General features: G+C 33.8%; 1 protein-coding gene across 2 annotated transcripts in view; it reads right to left on the bottom strand.

The window, feature by feature from the left end:
- Positions 1 to 18812, bottom strand: part of IPO8 (importin 8) — an 83029-nt gene that overhangs the window by 40723 nt on the left and 23494 nt on the right. For both annotated transcript variants that reach the window (XM_047787298.1, XM_047787299.1), the window contains exons 6-16: positions 18506 to 18595; positions 16798 to 16892; positions 16248 to 16332; positions 13571 to 13705; positions 11861 to 11960; positions 7371 to 7447; positions 6975 to 7091; positions 6468 to 6557; positions 4892 to 5057; positions 3440 to 3600; positions 2503 to 2628 (exon numbers count right to left, since the gene is read on the bottom strand). In XM_047787298.1, the coding sequence (XP_047643254.1) occupies positions 2503 to 2628; positions 3440 to 3600; positions 4892 to 5057; positions 6468 to 6557; positions 6975 to 7091; positions 7371 to 7447; positions 11861 to 11960; positions 13571 to 13705; positions 16248 to 16332; positions 16798 to 16892; positions 18506 to 18595 (1242 nt within the window). The remainder of the gene's footprint in view (positions 1 to 2502; positions 2629 to 3439; positions 3601 to 4891; positions 5058 to 6467; positions 6558 to 6974; positions 7092 to 7370; positions 7448 to 11860; positions 11961 to 13570; positions 13706 to 16247; positions 16333 to 16797; positions 16893 to 18505; positions 18596 to 18812) is intronic.

Raw genomic sequence — 18812 nt, 5'->3', positions numbered from 1 at the left:
AATGAGGGACTAGTTAAATAAATTTAAACATCATACAAAGGGATATTATACAACTATTAAAAATATGTCACTTTATTGACTAATATGGAAGGATCACCAAGATGCATTATGTGGAAAATGGCAAATGAAAACTGTATCTGTCACTTTCATAAAAGAAAAATATATTCATGTTTTGCTTGGTTATTATAACAGAAAAATCTATGGAAGGATGCAAAGAACTTGGTAGAGGTGCAATCTCCTAAAATGGAATGTAGATGACTGAGTTGCTGAGTAAGAAAGTAAAATTTCACTGAATGCTTTCTTACACCATTTGAATTTTTCAACATATATTTGTATGAAAAAATTTTGAAATAAGTAAAAATTAAAATCTATCATGGGTTACATTTTTTATCTAGGTATCCTATTTCAATTTTCAAGCATATTCTTTTAATATTTAGCAGCTTAAACTATTGCCTCCAAGTTCAAATGATCAAAAATTTCCCAGTTTAAAAATCTGTCAATATGTTTGAAAGCATTAAGCAAAACTAATAAGCTTAAGCATATGTTTTAGATTTCAAATTTTGCTCTTCATACATTAAGATTTATACATTATTCAAACATACATAATTTTTCCTTTTTTTAATTTTTTTTTGTTTTGCTTTGTTTTATTGCGGTTTGGTGTCTTTTTTTTTTTTTTTTGGTCTTTTTGCCATTTCTTGGGCCACTCTCGCAACATATGGAGGTTCCCAGACTAGAGGTGAATCGGAGCTGTAGCCGTCAGCCTATACCAGAGCTACAGCAACATGGGATCCTAGCCGTGTCTGCAACCTACACCACAGCTCACGGCAACACTGGATCCTTAACCCACTGAGCAAGGCCAGGGATCGAACCTCACAACGTCATGGTTCCTAGTCAGATTCGCTAACCACCGAGCCACAACAGGAACTCCTATAATTTTTCCTTTTAAGGAAATACTGTTTTCAAAGTTTGCTTTTAGTAAGTCAAAGTTCAAAATCATAAGGCTGGCAGTCAGAAGACCAAGGTTCCAGTCCTTGTTTTTCCCTTAGTTACCTATGACCTTGGGTACCCTATGACCATTTAGCTAAAGGCTTTAAGTTTTTTCATCTATAGGTAAGGATGCCGATTTTAGTGCATCTCAATTTTAATCCATTTAAATTATTTAATCCTTAATGACCTCAAGAAGTTTACATGCTCCTTTAACTGTACTTGAAATTCAAAATAAAATTAATATCGAGAGTAAAAAAAATTAAAACAAAAAGATAAAACAGTGTTTTGTTTTCAAACAAATCCTACTGCCCATTCTACTACTGCCCATCCTCCACACACACATATTTGGAAAAACTCGACTAGGTGATTTCTAAGGTCTCTTCAAATTTAAAACACAAGTTCAGAATATAAGGTAAAAAATAATCCTTAAGTATACTAGTAGTTAAACTTGGAAATCTCTCTGTTACTGAGAGGCCCGTACAGTTTAGAAAAGGACACACAACACAATAATGAATATGGAAATTAATATTCATATTAAGCCTTTTAGGTTAAGCAAGGCCTATCCAGGAGAAGAAAATCAAACCATTTTTAGGAATCTGTTAAGTATCCACTGCTATGCAATAAACACAGGATAAATCAATAGCCACAGAGTTTAATAATGCTATTTAAAGAACCTGCACCTGCTTCCTAAGTCCTACTGTACAAAACAAGAGCTGCCATCATTGCCAAATAAGTCAACTGTGCTTGTAGTAGCAATGAACACAAATCTAATTTAAGTAGAGGCTATATAATATATATTACTTGAGGAGGAAAAAAGCCCAGGTTTTAGGTAGAGATTGATATATTCAGAATAAATCAACTGACTGAACCCCAAATCTACAACTTACTAGCTCTGTGAACATAAGTCAGACTCTTGACACTACCTGAACCTTGCTTTTTATGTCCGCAAAAGAAAACTACCATTACTGTTCTATTGATCACATGGTGACATAGTAAATTTCTATCAGCTAATGGATATGAGAGCACTTGATAAATGTCTACATGAGTTCTCATCCCAATATTGTTCTGGGATTCAGTTTAGGAAAGATGATGTTTTAAGTCCTGCTTCCTTTCCATTCTCAGATATTAATTACATCACAACTTGTTCCATTATTTAAAATTTGCCACTATGATTGAAGGGAAGTCTCTCTCTACCAAGATAATCAGATTATGGATTCCAAAAAAGTAGGGCTCATATCTTATTCAATTTGGTATTCCCCCAAAACCCAACCTGGCACACAGCAGATGTGATGAACTAAACTCAGTTTAGTACAAAGAGATATATACTATATTCTTTACAACCACATGTAATATTTCCCCTTGATCATTTTAATATTTTAACTTGAGGATAATTTTTAAAATCTAGCAACATAAACAGCAACTTAAAGATCAAGACTTTATAATTCATGCCCAATGATCATACTGATTTCAGTTAATATTACTACAAGGACATAATAAAACACAAAGGAATCCTACCTCTTTATGATCTTCTACAACTGTCAAGATAGTATCAATGGTATGTAAAATTCCCATAGCCATTACTGTTTTGTCTTCGACTTCTTCATATTCATCACTTTGAAGAACTTTGCCAAATATCTCAGCCTATGAGAAGAGCCAATGTATTCAACAGTTAGTACTGCGATATTTGCCCTTCACACTACTGTAAGTTAGCAAAAGGGCAGTGTTGCACATCTAAATGTCAGCATTGCTCAAACTTTAAGATAATGCCCTTTGCCAAGTAAATCAATGATAGAACCTATCATGTTTTAAATATAGCCATTTTCCCCTTATCCAGTCACTAAAGTGGAATATATATTAGCTATTACAATCAGACAGTAAATAATTAACTTCTACAGTAAATAATTAACTTCTGGTTATCATTAAATAAGTAAATCCAAAATATAGGAAAACTGAAAAGTAATACTACAATGAAAAATTTGATAGAAGGTTTAGAAGACAACATTCAGGATCACCTAGAAAGTGAAACAAAAGAGCAGACATGGAAGACAGGAGAAAAGGTAAGGAAATGAGAGACTAAATCGTGGCCTAATATTTCACATCAGTACCATAGAACATAAAAAAACAGTAGGAGAAATTCACCAAAGAAGTAATATAAGGAACTGTCCAGAACTGAAGGAAGTGAGTTTCCAGATTCAAGGACTAAAATGTGAAAATTTAGAAGGCTCGCATCAAGGCACGTCATTATGAAATCTCAAAATATTACATATAAAAAGATGCTGTTAAATATTGTTAGATTCAAGTCTAACTACAGAAATCATTAACTCAGAATTATTAGAGCAAATGTTTTTATACTGGTATTTCTGTTACATATAAGCTGAACTCCAATTTTGGAGTTTATTTAGATTAATAAAGGCCTTTATGCCAAACTAACATAAATTTTGCCCAGTCTTACCAAGTGTTGAGTCATATCAACAGCAATTGAGGCTACCTCTTGACTGTATTCACATATCATCTTCTGGATAACATTCGTAACATCATCATTTTCTGTCTCTCTAACAATGTGCAACAGCTCCTGCATAATAGGCCTCACGTGTGGCTTCATATATTCCTTAGCTAATGCAATAAAAAACAAACTCAGTAAAAAATTAGCCATGCATAAGCAGTGAAGGAAAAGAACTTGGTCACAAGGTAACAGGTTCTAAATAAATATTTGGTCCATGGTGAGTCAGTTACAAAGCTGTACCAAAATGTTCACCTCTGTAGGAATTTTCCCATGAGTAATAAAGAAATAACCAGTCCTGCACAGCAAAGAACTGTCCTGCTCAAAATGCCTGCAGCCTCCACAGAGAAATTCTCTAATTATACATATGCTCTGTCATCGGCATGGCTTGTCAAACATGAATATGACATTACAATACAAGCACAAAAAAATCATGTTACACAAAGACTATGCTCAACATTAATGGTGCCCATTCCTTCCCCTACCCCATCTCTAATCATGATCATTATGTAATACTCAGTCCTTCTGTTGAAACGCTGCTGAAAAGAGGTAAAGGTCCATGTTCTTCATAAAGCTGAATTACTTTGAGAGATATATTTGAGCTTTGAACAGAAGACTCTTCTAAACAAATGAGATACCTATGTTATCACTCACTAGAAGTGCTACTTGCTACTTTCAATACTAGCAGAATCATAGAATCCTAAAGTGGAAAGCAATCTTAAAGCCATCTAGCCACCCACCCCCCAAAATTTAAATATTATGTCAATTTAAGCCTTGACAGATCATGTGCCTTGTCCAGGTATACATAGCAAGTTAACAGCACAATCAAAACTAGACCCCCAGGTCTCTTGATTCCCAGTCTACCTTAGTGACCAACAATTACCAACTTGTTTTCTAATCTAAAGTTTATCTGGAAACTACAGACAATAGACACTCTAAAATGGCAAAAATAAACTCATAACATTCTGAGAGGGTAGTTTCTGTTGTGACTCAGAGGTAAGGAACCCAACAAGTACCCATGAGGACACGGGTTCAATCCCTGGCCTCGCTCAGTAAGTTAAAGGATCCAGGTTGCCATGAACTGTGGTGTAGGTTGCAGACAGCTCGGATCCCATGTTGCTATGGCTGTGGTGTAGGCTGGCAGCTACAGCTCCAATTCTACCTCTAGCCTGGGAACTTCCATATGTTGTGGGTGCATCCTAAAAAGACAAAAAAAAAAAAAATTCTGTGGGGGCAAAACCTTAAACCTTAATGATTAGGATATCATCTTTGTTAGGCAAGGAAGTAAACAAAACAATTTGAGAAGACCATGTCAAAAAAAGGAAAAAAAGGAAATTAAATACACCTTCTAAAAGGTATATTTTTATTTTAAATTGTTTATAAACTTAAAAATTTTGGTTTTACCTTGTGTCTGGTTAGAAATTAATGACTGAAGAGCAAGGGCAGCTTCAACCTTGACAGGCATCTCCTTATCTTCAATCAGGCTCTTCTTTGCTAGATCAACTGCATTTCTTAGGTTGAGCTCATTATGAAACTTCAAAGAACTGAATGCATGAAGTACCCAACAGGACTATGTTATAAGAAAAAACTTAGTAAGCAACTATTAGGATTATGGCATTATAAATAATGTCACAGATGTAAGAACTTCTGACTAAAATATCATTAAGTCTACCAAGTACTATTTATTTGTTTTTGGAGAAAAGCATATTAGCCTTAGTTGCCAACATCTGGATTCCTCAGTCTTCTTATAAGAAAAGCAGTTTTATTACTCAGAAATAGCCTTTAAGCAATAACATTATTCATAGGAAAAAGAAAACAGAGCCAAATTTAAATATCTCTGAAAAAAAAAATCCTGTCAATGCTTTTAATAAGTATTATGATTCATAATTTATTACTTATATGCAAAAGCATTACAAACCAATGTTGATATTTGTTTACTGGTCTTCACAGCAAATGAGTGAAATATTATTTTCCCTTACACCAACTGGCTTAACAAACTTTATTCATTCACTTGAGACATAAAGAATTTTAAACCTTGCATATATTAGCAAATTTTAAACTATTATACAGAATTATAGTCTTATTATTTAAATTCTCCACGTGCATAAAACACAATCAAAAGTAATAAACTTGAATTACTAAAGACTTGCAAGAGAAATACAATCAGAGTCTGCCAAAGGTAGTAGCCACCCGCTAATAAAAATACTTGTGGGTCCGCCACATCCCTAATCTACATTTGCACAAATACTTCCTTAGTGACTATTATATTCCATTTATAAAATGCTTTAGAGTGTACAAGGCATAGTTAATATATATGGGTTTTTAGCAAGAAATTTTATTATGTTAACATACTTATAAAAATAAGTACTAGGTTCTAACGTTCTATCTTTATTTCTCCATAAAATACATTATTGCTAGAAATATACTTGGAAATATATACTTAGAACACAAATAAATGTAAATATGTAAATATACTTAAATATACTTAAATATACTTAATATACTTAAAATATATATATATACTTAAAATATATATATAAATAAATATACTTAAAACACAAATAAATGTACATGGATTATTATTTTCTCTAATTTTATTAAGGTATATCTAACCATTATACTAGAAGTTATAATCAAATTTTTAACCAAAATAGAATTTGCATGCCGTTTTGGACACTGAAAATTAATCAGCTTATAAATTCACATGTACCATTGCTGTAACATTATCCCTCTTACTGCATGTTGCATATGCAGCAAGTGAGGCTAGGGTGAGAAATGCCTGAAACTAAAATCAATAAATCCCTTTATTTACTACTGTGCTCTCTATTCAGCTTACATGACCATAAGAGATGTTCCAAAATAGACTTCATTTTACCACAATATGTGGTAAAGAGGTCAATTTATCCAGAAATGTTTAGTTCAAATATTAAGTTACAAATGAAGATCTTGAGATAATACAATGGAAATATGGAAAACTTACTCTGGCTCGAAGGTATCCCAGGTTAGACAATAATAATGGAAATACATGATTCTGCAACAACAATTCCATTTGGTCCTTGAATAAACTCTTCTGTTAGGAAACAGAAATTAAGTTTAACTTATCGATGTCTGTTTCATATGTAAAAATTACTTCTTAATACATTATATCTTACACTTAATATACTTCTATTTACAATTTTGTAAAATTATTTGACCTACAGTTAAAGTAAGACAGAAACAGCACCTTAGATATAATTTGATACTGATTGATCCTTCTAGAAACACATCACACTAAAGTCATTTTGCGTCATTTTTATAAGTTTCATACTGAAAAAGTGATGAATAAAAGTATTTTTAATTGAAGAAACAGATGAGAGAAAGAAAAATTTTTACAGCGAACTCAATCATGCAGAAAGTTACCAGTTTTAAAATAGCCATAACTTTCACACTCTCTCATTTGCCTTAACTTAAGCATATTATTAAATAAATTAAATTAGAGTAGCTTAACCTTCAATAAAATATCAGCTAGGGAACCAATCACATGCAGGGCTCCATCTTTCTTCCTAGGGTCAAAGTTCGGGTCTGTTAGGATTTGATAACAAAATGCCATCATTTTTGGCAACACCTAAAGAAACAGAAGAATCCATTTTAGTCTACATGAGCTTTCACTGCCTTATAGCATTAAATGTGATATATAAATTTTCAAAAATATAGCCATTTTATTGTATTCTATAAAGCAATAAAAGAAAACAAAATATTCCTTTTCCCTTAGGACAGAAAAATATTTTTAAAGTAACAGATTATAACTACTATCATAATTTTTCAAATATTACTGTCATTCATTAAAGTGTCAAATCAACACAGGTCCCCTTTCAGTTTCTGTACTTAAAAATTAACTATATACCTCTTTTCTTTTCTTTGCAGCAGTATATAACAGAGTCTGGGCTGCCGTGGTGGGAGAAGCATAATCTTCGAAAATATCTAAGATTTTAAAAGTTTAAACCATGTTAGCAAAAATACAAACAACAGTGGTTTACAGCATAAAAAAAGCTAATGATATATCATCAGCGCTCTCATACACAACAATATTTATCAAACTCTACAGGTTATCCTTTTAAATAATCTATAAAACAAACAATACATATAGGCAAATCTGTTTCACTGAGGATAGAAAAAGTGCTTTATCTCTATCAAAAAACAACAAAAATTTATTTAGTGCTTACTATGTTCTAGATTATGGGGATACAAATATCAAACAAAAAAGGTTCTCAGAGTTCCCGTCGTGGCGCAGTGGTTAACGAATCCGACTAGGAACCATGAGGTTGCGGGTTCGGTCCCTGCCCTTGCTCAGTGGGTTAACGATCCGGCGTTGCCGTGAGCTGTGGTGTAGGTTGCAAACGCGGCTCGGATCCCGCGTTGCTGTGGCTCTGGCGTAGGCCAGTGGCTACAGCTCCGATTCAACCCCTAGCCTGGGAACCTCCATATGCCCCGGGAGCGGCCCAAGAAACAGCAACAACAACAACAACAAAAAGACAAAAGACAAAAAAAAAGGTTCTCATGGAGCTTGTAGTAAGAGAAACAGATTACATACATACAGATACACATACACAATATTACAGTTGAGAATATCACCTCTCTAGAAAGGTTAGGTAATTTGCCCACAGTCACCACAGTAAGTGACCAAGTAGACATTCACAACCAAGCTGTCTTAACATCAAAACCTGAGCTTCTTCGGTTTTTACCAAATGTAAAAATATTATTAATACTAGTCCATAGACTTAGGAATATTTTGTTCATGTAAATAACTGTACACGACAAAAATATAACAAGAAAACTAATACCATAACTGTTCTCCCTGACAGTTATCTGAAAGTAAAGCACACATATCAAATAATAGTCACTGCATTCTAGTCTACAGAAGGAAATGACCAAGGAAAAAAGGCACTTCAGCTACTCCTGAGTTATCCATATTCTCTCTCTCTCTCTTTTTTTTTTAAACAACATACCTGTGGCATTTGGAAGTACCTGAGCTATGGGTCGAATCAGAGCTGCACCTGCAGGTCTACATCACAGCCACAGCAACAAGGGATCCAAGCCTCATCTGTAACCTATGCCACAGCTCAGAGCAACACAGGATCCTTAACCCCCTGAGTGAGGTTAGGAATCAAACCTGCATCTGCATGGACACTATGTCGGGTTCTTAACATGCTGAGCCACAAGAGGAACTCCCATATTCTCTTTTAATGCATAAAATGTAAATTCTATCAATTAACACACACACCTGCTAATTATTATATTTTCTAAAAACTGAGATACCTTATTTGATATGAAGAATAACTGAAATAATGGTAGCTTTCTAAAAGCTAAACAAATATGCAGCACATTATAAAAACTCAGGAGTATCATAAGAAAGCTAAATACTGAAAGAATGCTTTAAAGAAGATAGAAGAAAGATTGGCTAATCATTCTGCTCTCTCAAAGCAAACTAGGAAAACACAAGCATTAGAAAGTGGAATTAATAAATCATGCATATATACAATGATTTTCAAAAGGAAATGGTAGAATAGAGGGATAAAGCACTGGTAGATATTGTTTTCTCATTCACTTGTTTTTTGTTTTTTATTTTTCCTATTATAGTTGATTTACAATGTTCTGTCAATTTCTGCTGCATAGCAAAGTGACCCAGTCGCACATATATATACATTCTTTTTCTCACATTATCCTCCGTCATGTTCCATCACAAGTGACTAGATGTAGTTCCTTATGCTATACAGCAGGATCTCCTTGCTTATCCACTCCAAATGCAATAGTGTGCATCTATTAACCCCAAACTCCCAGTCCATCCCACTCCCTCCCCATTCCCTTGGCAACCACAAATTTGTCCTCCAAGTTCATGAGTTGTTTCTTTTCTGTAGATGGGCTCATTTGTGCTGTATATTACATATAAGTGATATCATATGGTATTCGTCTTTCTCTTTCTGACTTACTTCACTTAGTATGAGAGTCTCTAGTTCCATCCATGTTGCTACAAATGGCATTCTTGTTCTTTTTTATTGGCTGAGTGTATATATACCACATCTTCTTAATCCATTAGTCTGTCAATGGACATTTAGGTTGTTTCCATGTCTTGTCTATTGTGAATAGTACTCCAATGAACATAAAAGTAGGTGCATGTATCTTTTTCAATGAAAGTTTTGTCTGGATATATGCCAGGAGTGGGATTGCTGGGTCATATGGCAGTTCTATATTCAGTTTTCTGAGGTACCTCCATACTGTTTTCCATAGTGGTCATATCAATTTACATTTCCACCAACAATGAAGGAGGGTACTCTTTTTCTCCACATAGCACTTGTTATTTGTTGACTTGTTAATGATGTAAGGTGTGAGGTGGTACCTCATTGCAGTTGTGATTTGCATTTAACAATTAGTGATGTTGAGCATTTTTTTCATGTGCTTTTTGGCTATCTGCATGTCTTCGGAGAAATGTCTGTTCAGATCTTCTGCCCTTTTTTCAATTGGGTTGTTGGTTTTTTGCTGTTGGGTTGTATAAGTTGTTTGTATATTTTAGAAATTAAACCCTTGTCAGTTGCATTGTTTGAAACTATTTTCTCCCATTCTGTAGGTTGTCTTTTTTTTCTTTTTATGATTTCCTTTGCTGTGCAAAAGCTTGATTAGGTCCCATTGTTTTATTTTTGTTTTTATTTCAGTTACCTTGGGAAACTGATCTAAGAAAACATTTTTATGGTTGATGTCAGAGAATGTTTTGCCTCTGTTCTTTTCTAGGAGTTTGATGGTCATGTCTTACGTTTAAGTCTTTAAGCCATTTTGAGTTTATTTTTGTGCATGGTATGAGGGTGTGTTCTAGTTTCATTGATTTACATGCAGCTGTCCAGTTGTGCCAGCTGGACAGAGACTGAAAAGACTGACTTTTTCCCACTTTATGTTCTTGCCTCCTTCGTCGAAGATTAATTGACTGTAGGTGTCTGGGTTTATGTTCCATTGGTCTGTATATTTGTTTTTGTACCAATACCTCACTGTCTTAATTACTCTAACTTTGTAATATTGTCTGAAGTGTGGGAGAGTTATGCTTCCTACTTGGTTTTTTTCCCCCCTCAGGATAGCTTTGAAAATTCTGGGTCTTCTTTGGTTCCATGTAAATTTTTGGATTGTTTGTTCTAGGTCTGTGAAAAATGTCATGGGTAATTTAATAGGGATTGCACTGAATCTGTAAAATTGCTTTGGCCACTTTAACAATATTAATTCTTCCAATCCAGGAGCATGGAACATCTTTCCATTTCATTGAATCCTCTTTAACTTCCTTGATTAATGTTTTATAGTTCTCAGCATATAAGTCTTTCATGTCCTTAGGTTTATTCATAAGTATTTAATTTGGGGGGGTTATGATTTTAAAAGGTATTGTATTTTTATATTCCTGTTCTAATATTTCATTCACTTGTTCTTCCTGTACTTTGTCTTCAAGGGAAAGAGGCACTTCCTCACATTGTGAACTAAATAATACTAAATATAAAGCAATGAGAAAACAGCACAGCCCAATAATCTAGCATCTATACTGTAAGTTTAACTCAAGTAACAAGAGACGTGTAGCCCAACAAGGGGGAAAGCACTGTTGTCACAGCACCCTCAGCACGCCTTGAGTAATGCCAATCTTATCAATTATTTATTTCAACATTCACTGAAAACAGACTAGGACTGAGAACTTGCAGAGCAATGTAAGACTATAGATAGGATAGAGGACGCAAAATAAGCAAAAGACAAAGTCCCTGCCCTCAGATAGCTTCTTCACTATAGGAGAAACAGAGGAACATAAATAACATCTTGCTGAATTAAGAGCCTGAGTATTCCATGAAGTGATTAATTCAAACTGGTGATAAAAGGGAATGAACTTGGGCAACCTACGCAGTTCAACAGCTTCTATAGGAGAAGCCAAGGCTAAATGGACCCCCAGAGAACTAGGCCACACAGTGGGGTCACCATAGGAAATGTCATTCGCCTGTGGAATACTCAGTCACTAGGATAAGGAGGCAAACTAAGTAGGGGTGCTTCTAAAATATGCAGAAATGCAAAGGATCCCCCCAAAATGCCCATGAAAGCATGGTCCCTGCAGATGGGCATTGCAACAGAAAGAGTTACAGAGGGCTCCACAACTGCTTCAGTGCCCATGAAAGGAATGAATAAAGCAGTTTTTCATCCCCCACAACAAAGGCCTCAAGTCTACTGATTCAACACATCAAACTCTCATTAGTTTCAGAGTTTATCATGCAAAGTAGAACTTTCAGAATTTAACAAATTAATAAAATCCACTTAAAAGTATAAATTTAGTTATACTACTTCACATATCTAGGACCTGATGAGGAATAAAATCATCTCAATTACCAAATTTCATCCTTATATACTCATATGGATCTTCTTGCCACAGCTCTTCATCCTCATCTTTATAACACATCACAGAAAAAATCACATCTTCAGAGATATTCTAAGAAGAGAAAAAAAACAAAACAACAAATGGGTATAGACTATTTACATTTGTGGAATACCAATAATGAAAGCCTTTATGAAGTTAGTTTTCCAAACTGTTACATTAAGCATGTTGTTAAGCTTGCATATTAGAGTAAAGGCAGGAAAGTAAAAGCCCTGGGAGGAGGGGGTGGGGAGGCAATAGAGTTAAACACAAGATTGTTTTTAAACAACTGATTAAAGGTATGGAGAAAAAGATGAATGTAAATGCTATTCTTTGAAGCAAGAGCAGGGATAATAAAGTTTTACTATCAATATTAAACATACCTAAACATACCTTGATTCTTTAAGGAAGAGAAATAAATATCAAACCAGGGTTATATTTAATATTATATAACTCATTGTGAACATTTTTACATTTCCATTTGATCCTAAATATCAATGTCTGAGCAATATTATAATTTTCTTCTCTTTTTCCATTTCCAAAAACTTAATTTCCTACCCTACAAATGTAGGAAATCACATCTAACATCCTCTATGTATACTACTGCTAATGATCTATTAAGACCTTCTGTGCTCTAACATGTAAAAACAAAACTATCTCTTATCACTTCTTCCAAATTAAGTAATTCTAAGAGAAACAAAATCTCAGCCTAATAATCAGTTTACTTATTCTTACATTATAGCCATGTAATAATAATGTAATAAGGCCAAAGGCATCAAGTAGGAAAAAAAAAATGCTATCACAATTCATCCTTACTTTACAGAAATAAACAAAATCAAATCTATATCTTTATTAATTACAAAGGAACACTCACTATTTGATCAAAGGAATTGGGCAAATATCAAGATGTCCATAGAAAATACAAAAGACATAGTACCTTTAACATAATACTAAACATATTCTATCCTAGACACCAAAGACAAAATAAAAGAATTTGCTTTATTTTTTAGATACCATCTTAGAGATTACAGAATTTAAGAATTCATGGTTTGCGAGGAAAAAATTCAGTTACTAACAACTTTGAATTATCCAAAATTACCTGTGCACAAGTAAGATTTATTAATAGTCCATAATTTTTCATTCTGATTTGTTCTTTAATAACAATGCTGAATTCTACCTTTAATAAACAAGTGATATAAAAAAAGAGAAAGCTTTAACTTCTAATACAGAACCTAACAATCCAAAAAAGAAAAAGAAAAACTTTGGCCATACCTACAAAAGAAAATGGTCATGTTTGAGGCTGCATTTCCTGCAAAATAACACTACCTCAGTAGAGCTCCGGCAGCTGTTTTGAAAATGCTATCACATGAGATACCTCATTTGACCCTAGCAACCTTTATGCAAGAAGGGTAGAAAAATATTATCTGACTCAACAGAGGAGAAACAGAGGCAAAATGAGATTCCAAGCAAGATCAACTAAATCCAAGTCTTCCAACTTGAAGGCCTCACTCCTCAAATTCATAAATTTCCAAGCCCTTCATATCAGAAAGACTGCACTCGTTTGAAATTATTCACAGAAACAAAAACACATTAAATAGAAAACATGGGATTAGTCACACTTACTCAGTCTAGAAAACTTAATTTAACCAGAGAATAATTTCAGAGAGCTGCTCCCCAACACTAACCTGTATATGTGGCTTCATCTGCTTCCAGGTTACAGAATGAACGATCCCTTGGTTGAGATAGTTGAATGCCTGCTGAAGGACACGGGGTGCCACATACTCCTTCTGCCTATACTGGTCTAAAATTTTTAGGAGTACCTACAGGAAAATAGGAAGAAAACAGATAGGAAAATATAAATAATTTTAAGGTTAAGGGATTTTAGGTACCTGGCATTTTAGATATGACGTAAAACCCAAAATCCATAGTGATAAAAATTAACAGAGAAGAACTAATTTATTTTTAGGGAAATGCATCTTGTAAGAAAGTGCATGGGCTGCTTTCTTAAATGGGTCCTTGTTATACTGAACTGAAGTGTGTCTCACTGTGATTTCCGGCCATGTACCCGACATCTAACCTGTGGAAATACTCGAAATATGTCTACCCCCTATTCTACATATCACCTCTCAGAATAAATTAAGACTCTTGTCAAAAAATTAATACATAAATAAATAATAACAGACTTGACTAAATGAACACTGAAAATATCCATTTAGGAGTTCCCATTAGGGCTCAGTGGGTTAAGAACCCGACATACCGTCTGTGAGGATGCGGGTTCAATCCCTGGCCTCGCTCAGTGGGTTAAGGATCAGGCATCACTGCAAGCTGCAGCATAGGTCACAGATGTGGCTCGGATCTAGTGCTGCCATGGCTGTGGCGTAGTCTAGTAGCTGCAGCTACCATACCACCCTTAACCTGGGAACTTACACAAGGTGCAGGTGCAGCCATAAAAAGACCAAAAAAAAAGAAAACTCCATATGGCAAGAGATATAATAAATAGATTTTAGTATTTGATTACGGTGCACTTCACTTAAGAAAAATGATAAGTTACCCAAAAAAATTGTATTGGGACAACTGATTAGGCCTCTGAAAAAAAATTAAGTTGCCTCCCTAACTAAACTTCACACTGACATACATTCCAGATGGGGAAATAGCTCAACAACAACAAAAAACGAAACCATCGAGTAGCTTTTTAAGAAGGGTGAAATTTTTTTATTTTGGATCACAGAATTCCTTAGAGATATAACACAAAACTGAGGAGTTCTGGGGTCTTTTTTTTTTTTTAATACTGATTAAAGGAAAAAGATTGTTTATAAGGAAGGAACCATGCCCAAAGCAGCTATAACTGGCCCAAGCACCCTCCATCAGAGGCAGCACTACAAGAAATTCCTGGTCTCCAGAGCTCTTCACTAGAGTGTACAGTTAGAACTGAACTACTGAATAAATAAAAAGAGATCTTTCAAAAAATGTACAGAATTTACAAATTCAGTTCAAGTTGCATAAAACTTCTCAGAAGTCCTGTCATCTAGAAACTCCTTCTGCAATGCAGGCTAAAAACGAGTGCTACTGAACAGAGTTCTTCCTAATACAATTGTCATTCATATAAAGTGGAGGTGGTAGTAGATGAGACACAACAATAAAGAAGAGTACAGTCTTTGATCAAAAAAAAAAAAACTTTTTAAAATATCAGGAATATATACCTTAAATAATCAAGGTTTAAATAGTTTGACATGGATGCAATGGCATGAAATTTAAATGTGTGTGTGTATACAGACACATGTTTATGTGAACTGGAAAAAATCTACTAAATACATTACAAGAGGGCATCAACCTGAGGATGGTCACTGGAGTTTAACAGCAGTGGAAAGAGCAGGATACACAGCCAACCAGCTTCCTGATTATCCTAGTATCTAAAGTGAATAGCTGAATATGTGATTCATTCATCACTAATTTTCCCTACATACTATCTCATGGGCCAACAAAATAATTTGTAAGAAAACTATGGCCATAGCTTTCCTAAATTGCTGCAAGGTAATTTTCAGAAATGATAATCCATAAAAGTAAGTATGCCATAAAAGGAAGATGACAAGTTTGAAGTATTTAACCTTCTATCAACAATAAAGAAGACTAATATGCATAGATTTATAAAAATATAGAAACGCTCTCTATATCAGTAAAGGCTTTTACTATACTGATTAATCTCTGCTTCCTAAACATAGTCTGGACACAACCAGTGCTCAGTTATTAAATTTCATTTCTTGAAATAGAAACAAAAATTTTACAATTCAAATAGCAATACAGATAAACCAATCCTCATGCCCACCTTCCTTTATAGTTTATAAATATTAATATCAACTTGGATTATTTCTCGAGAACTCCTAATTTTCACTACATAGAATGGTTCCCAAACTTCCACAAAAATGTGTAAGTTCTCAGCTGAAAGTCTTAACTTCCGAGCTCAACTCCTTTTGAAATAGATCAATTCTTATTACCTAAATCTTCTGATATAAGGGCTCAGAACAAAAAGGTGAGACTCCAAGAAACAGCAGGTAAGAAAGGCATACAAGGTCAGAGAGTTAACTGAAGAACACAATCTCATACTGGTGACTGTGACACAAGTTTCAACAAACTTAAAAGGTTGAGTCCAGCATCTAGGAGTCTAGAAGGGCAATTCTTGCAGTAGCTACCTTAGAGCATCTGTGGTTCTAAAACTGTCTGCACTGTATCTGATTCCTACAGCTGCCATTTCATCCCCAATAAATATGTAATGTATAAATTAATATGTCTGTACCTAGTTATAAATGGATAGAAGTGACAACTACTTTCAGTAGTAACCACCCTTCTATTTAAAAAGTTTATTACCTGCTGAATTCCCACTGCATACGTTTTCAAAAAGAATTCAGAAAATTCAAAGTATTCTTTTGTGACATTTCCTGGGCTTCCATATCTTAAAATACAAAGAGAAAATGTTTAAATACTGTGAATTTTTAAAACGAAGCATTGTCACTTTTTTAAATACTTGTTGAAAGATGTATCCCATGGGGGCAGAAAACTAACACTTTTCCTTTTTTTCACAGGCCCCCAAATGAAATCATGATATGCAGTACTTAGACTCTGGGCCATACTTAAAATCTCAGGAAGAAAACAACAAAAAATGAAACTAATGTCATTTCTCCATGATTTTTATAGAAGAAGAGAAAGATCCAGAGAAGCCTGTCTACCTCATTCTGATCACAAGGCCCATGACCACAGTTAATCCTGCTTTAAAATAAGCAGGGGGTGACTTTTTGCCCTCTGTGGCTCTAAAGAAAAATAATCATATTACTGTAGAGTAACAAGAGACCTATTCAATTTTATTATATCCAATTCTGAAATACTAACCATGGGTTATAAACCTAATAACCAGAATTACCGTTCAAAGAGACGAGCTACAATGTGTAGTGCCCACTTCTTACACTTCCACCAGACTAGTTCTGGCCTGTCATCCTCATCAATCTGCAGAGTCTCCTAAGAAGACAAAAACACCCAGATAAAGTTCCTGCATAAAGAAAAGGGTTCCTGTAACTAACAAAGGCAAAATAAATGTCGATAAAGGTAAGTACCATTAAATGTGAATTCAAATTGCCGTACAAATGCAAATTTCTACTTTACAGATTGCAAGGTTAGAATTAAATAAGCAAAGCAAATTTCAACTAACCAGTGCTGTTGTTCACATTTATCTTTCTTCAAAAGGCCCAAATAAGTAGGAAACAAAATACAAAATACCGTATCCCTTGAGGAAACTCTCTGAGATGACAGAAAAGTTCTATATCTTGATGTACATGATGCTAACACAAGTGTTTGTCAAAATTCACCAAGCCATTCACTAAATTCTGTGCAATTATGTATATAAACTAAAAGTCAACGTAATTTGTGCCATGATGTGGACAAAGGAAAGAATACTGCATTTAGAGACAAGCTTAAATTTAATATTTGATACATTTTAGTTTAATTTGATTAAATTTGAGTTAATTTAATAGATGAAATTATACTATCACTGTTATTGTAAATAACACTGAGACACAACTTTCACCTATCAAATTGGCAAGTTTAGAATTTAACATAACAGATATTCATAGCCACTGCATTAAAGTCAGAAAAGTGTTTCTGGAGAAAAGTTTGCAAGATCTGTCAAAGCCTTGCACAGGGAAGTTATAGTCACTATTCTGTAATAACCTTTAATGGAATATATCTACAAAAATACTGAATCACTATGCTGTATGCCTGAAACTAATATAATACTATAAATCAACTATATTTCAATTAATTAATTAAAGGTCTGTCAAAGCCTTAAACACTGCTAGGAGCTTATCCAAAGAAGACAATCATATAGGTGCATAAAAATTTAGCTACATCCTTACAGGTAAAACACTAAAAAACTAAAACAACCTAAATATACAGCAAATGAAGCATTCGATAAAAATGGCACAATATAAAAAAGAAATTATTTTAAATTAAAAATAAAAAATATTCGTAATCATGAAAATATAAGTATAACAGATTTGAGAGAAAAGTGAATTTATAAATAGCACCTATCCATACCATTTTTACCAAAATAATATGGTTGTTCCTTCTGATAAATTTCATTAGTGCTCCTTTTTCTGCAAACCCTTTTTAATCACTTTTTAATAAGATTTTTCAGCATATCCTTTTAATCACTTCTTCCTATAAATAAAGATTTTGTAATATTTTTTGTAGAATGAAAAAATGATTGTATAGAAATGCAGAGGAAAAAAAGAGGAATAAATACCACACATTTTTAAAATGGTTATCACATTTAGTAGGATTAAATATATAGTTATTATTTCATTAATTTTGTTTATCTGGACTTTCTAAAAATGAGTACATATCATTAACTATTTTTATTACAGTAGTAATTTTTTTCCCAAATAGCAGGCTGGGATAATATATCAATCTACCATAAATATTTCAAACCCAGGTCACTATGCTGTATAGCAGAAACTGACACAACACTGTTAGTCAACTATATTCTAATAAAAAAAAAATTGTTTTAATCATTGAAAAAAAAATCCTAAATTCAAGTTTTCCCATTTCTCTTAGGAAAGGAAGCCTTTTCTTACAGGAGGAACAGTCCTGTCAATAATAGTCCGGAAGATCTCCATCCATGCTGTCATGGTTTGGTTATTCACCAGCTGAAGAGGCAATGCATACTGAAAACAAAAGGACAACAACATCAGACAATAATTCCTCCCCTCAAAAAAATCAGCAATTTTATCAGTATTAAAGATTGAAATATATGGAATGGCTAATATTTGACTATGAAAATAATAATTTCAGATGGTCCAACCTAAAATTCAGCTTAAAACAGCTCTATAAGCATATATATATGTAAATTACTTTTTTTAAATCTAGAAGTATACATGCCAT

This window comes from Phacochoerus africanus, chromosome 7 (assembly GCF_016906955.1).
Source record: "Phacochoerus africanus isolate WHEZ1 chromosome 7, ROS_Pafr_v1, whole genome shotgun sequence".
Classification (NCBI taxonomy): domain Eukaryota; kingdom Metazoa; phylum Chordata; class Mammalia; order Artiodactyla; family Suidae; genus Phacochoerus; species Phacochoerus africanus.
The sequence above is the reverse complement of the archived record's forward strand: the minus strand, read 5'-3'. Positions and strand labels throughout refer to the sequence as shown.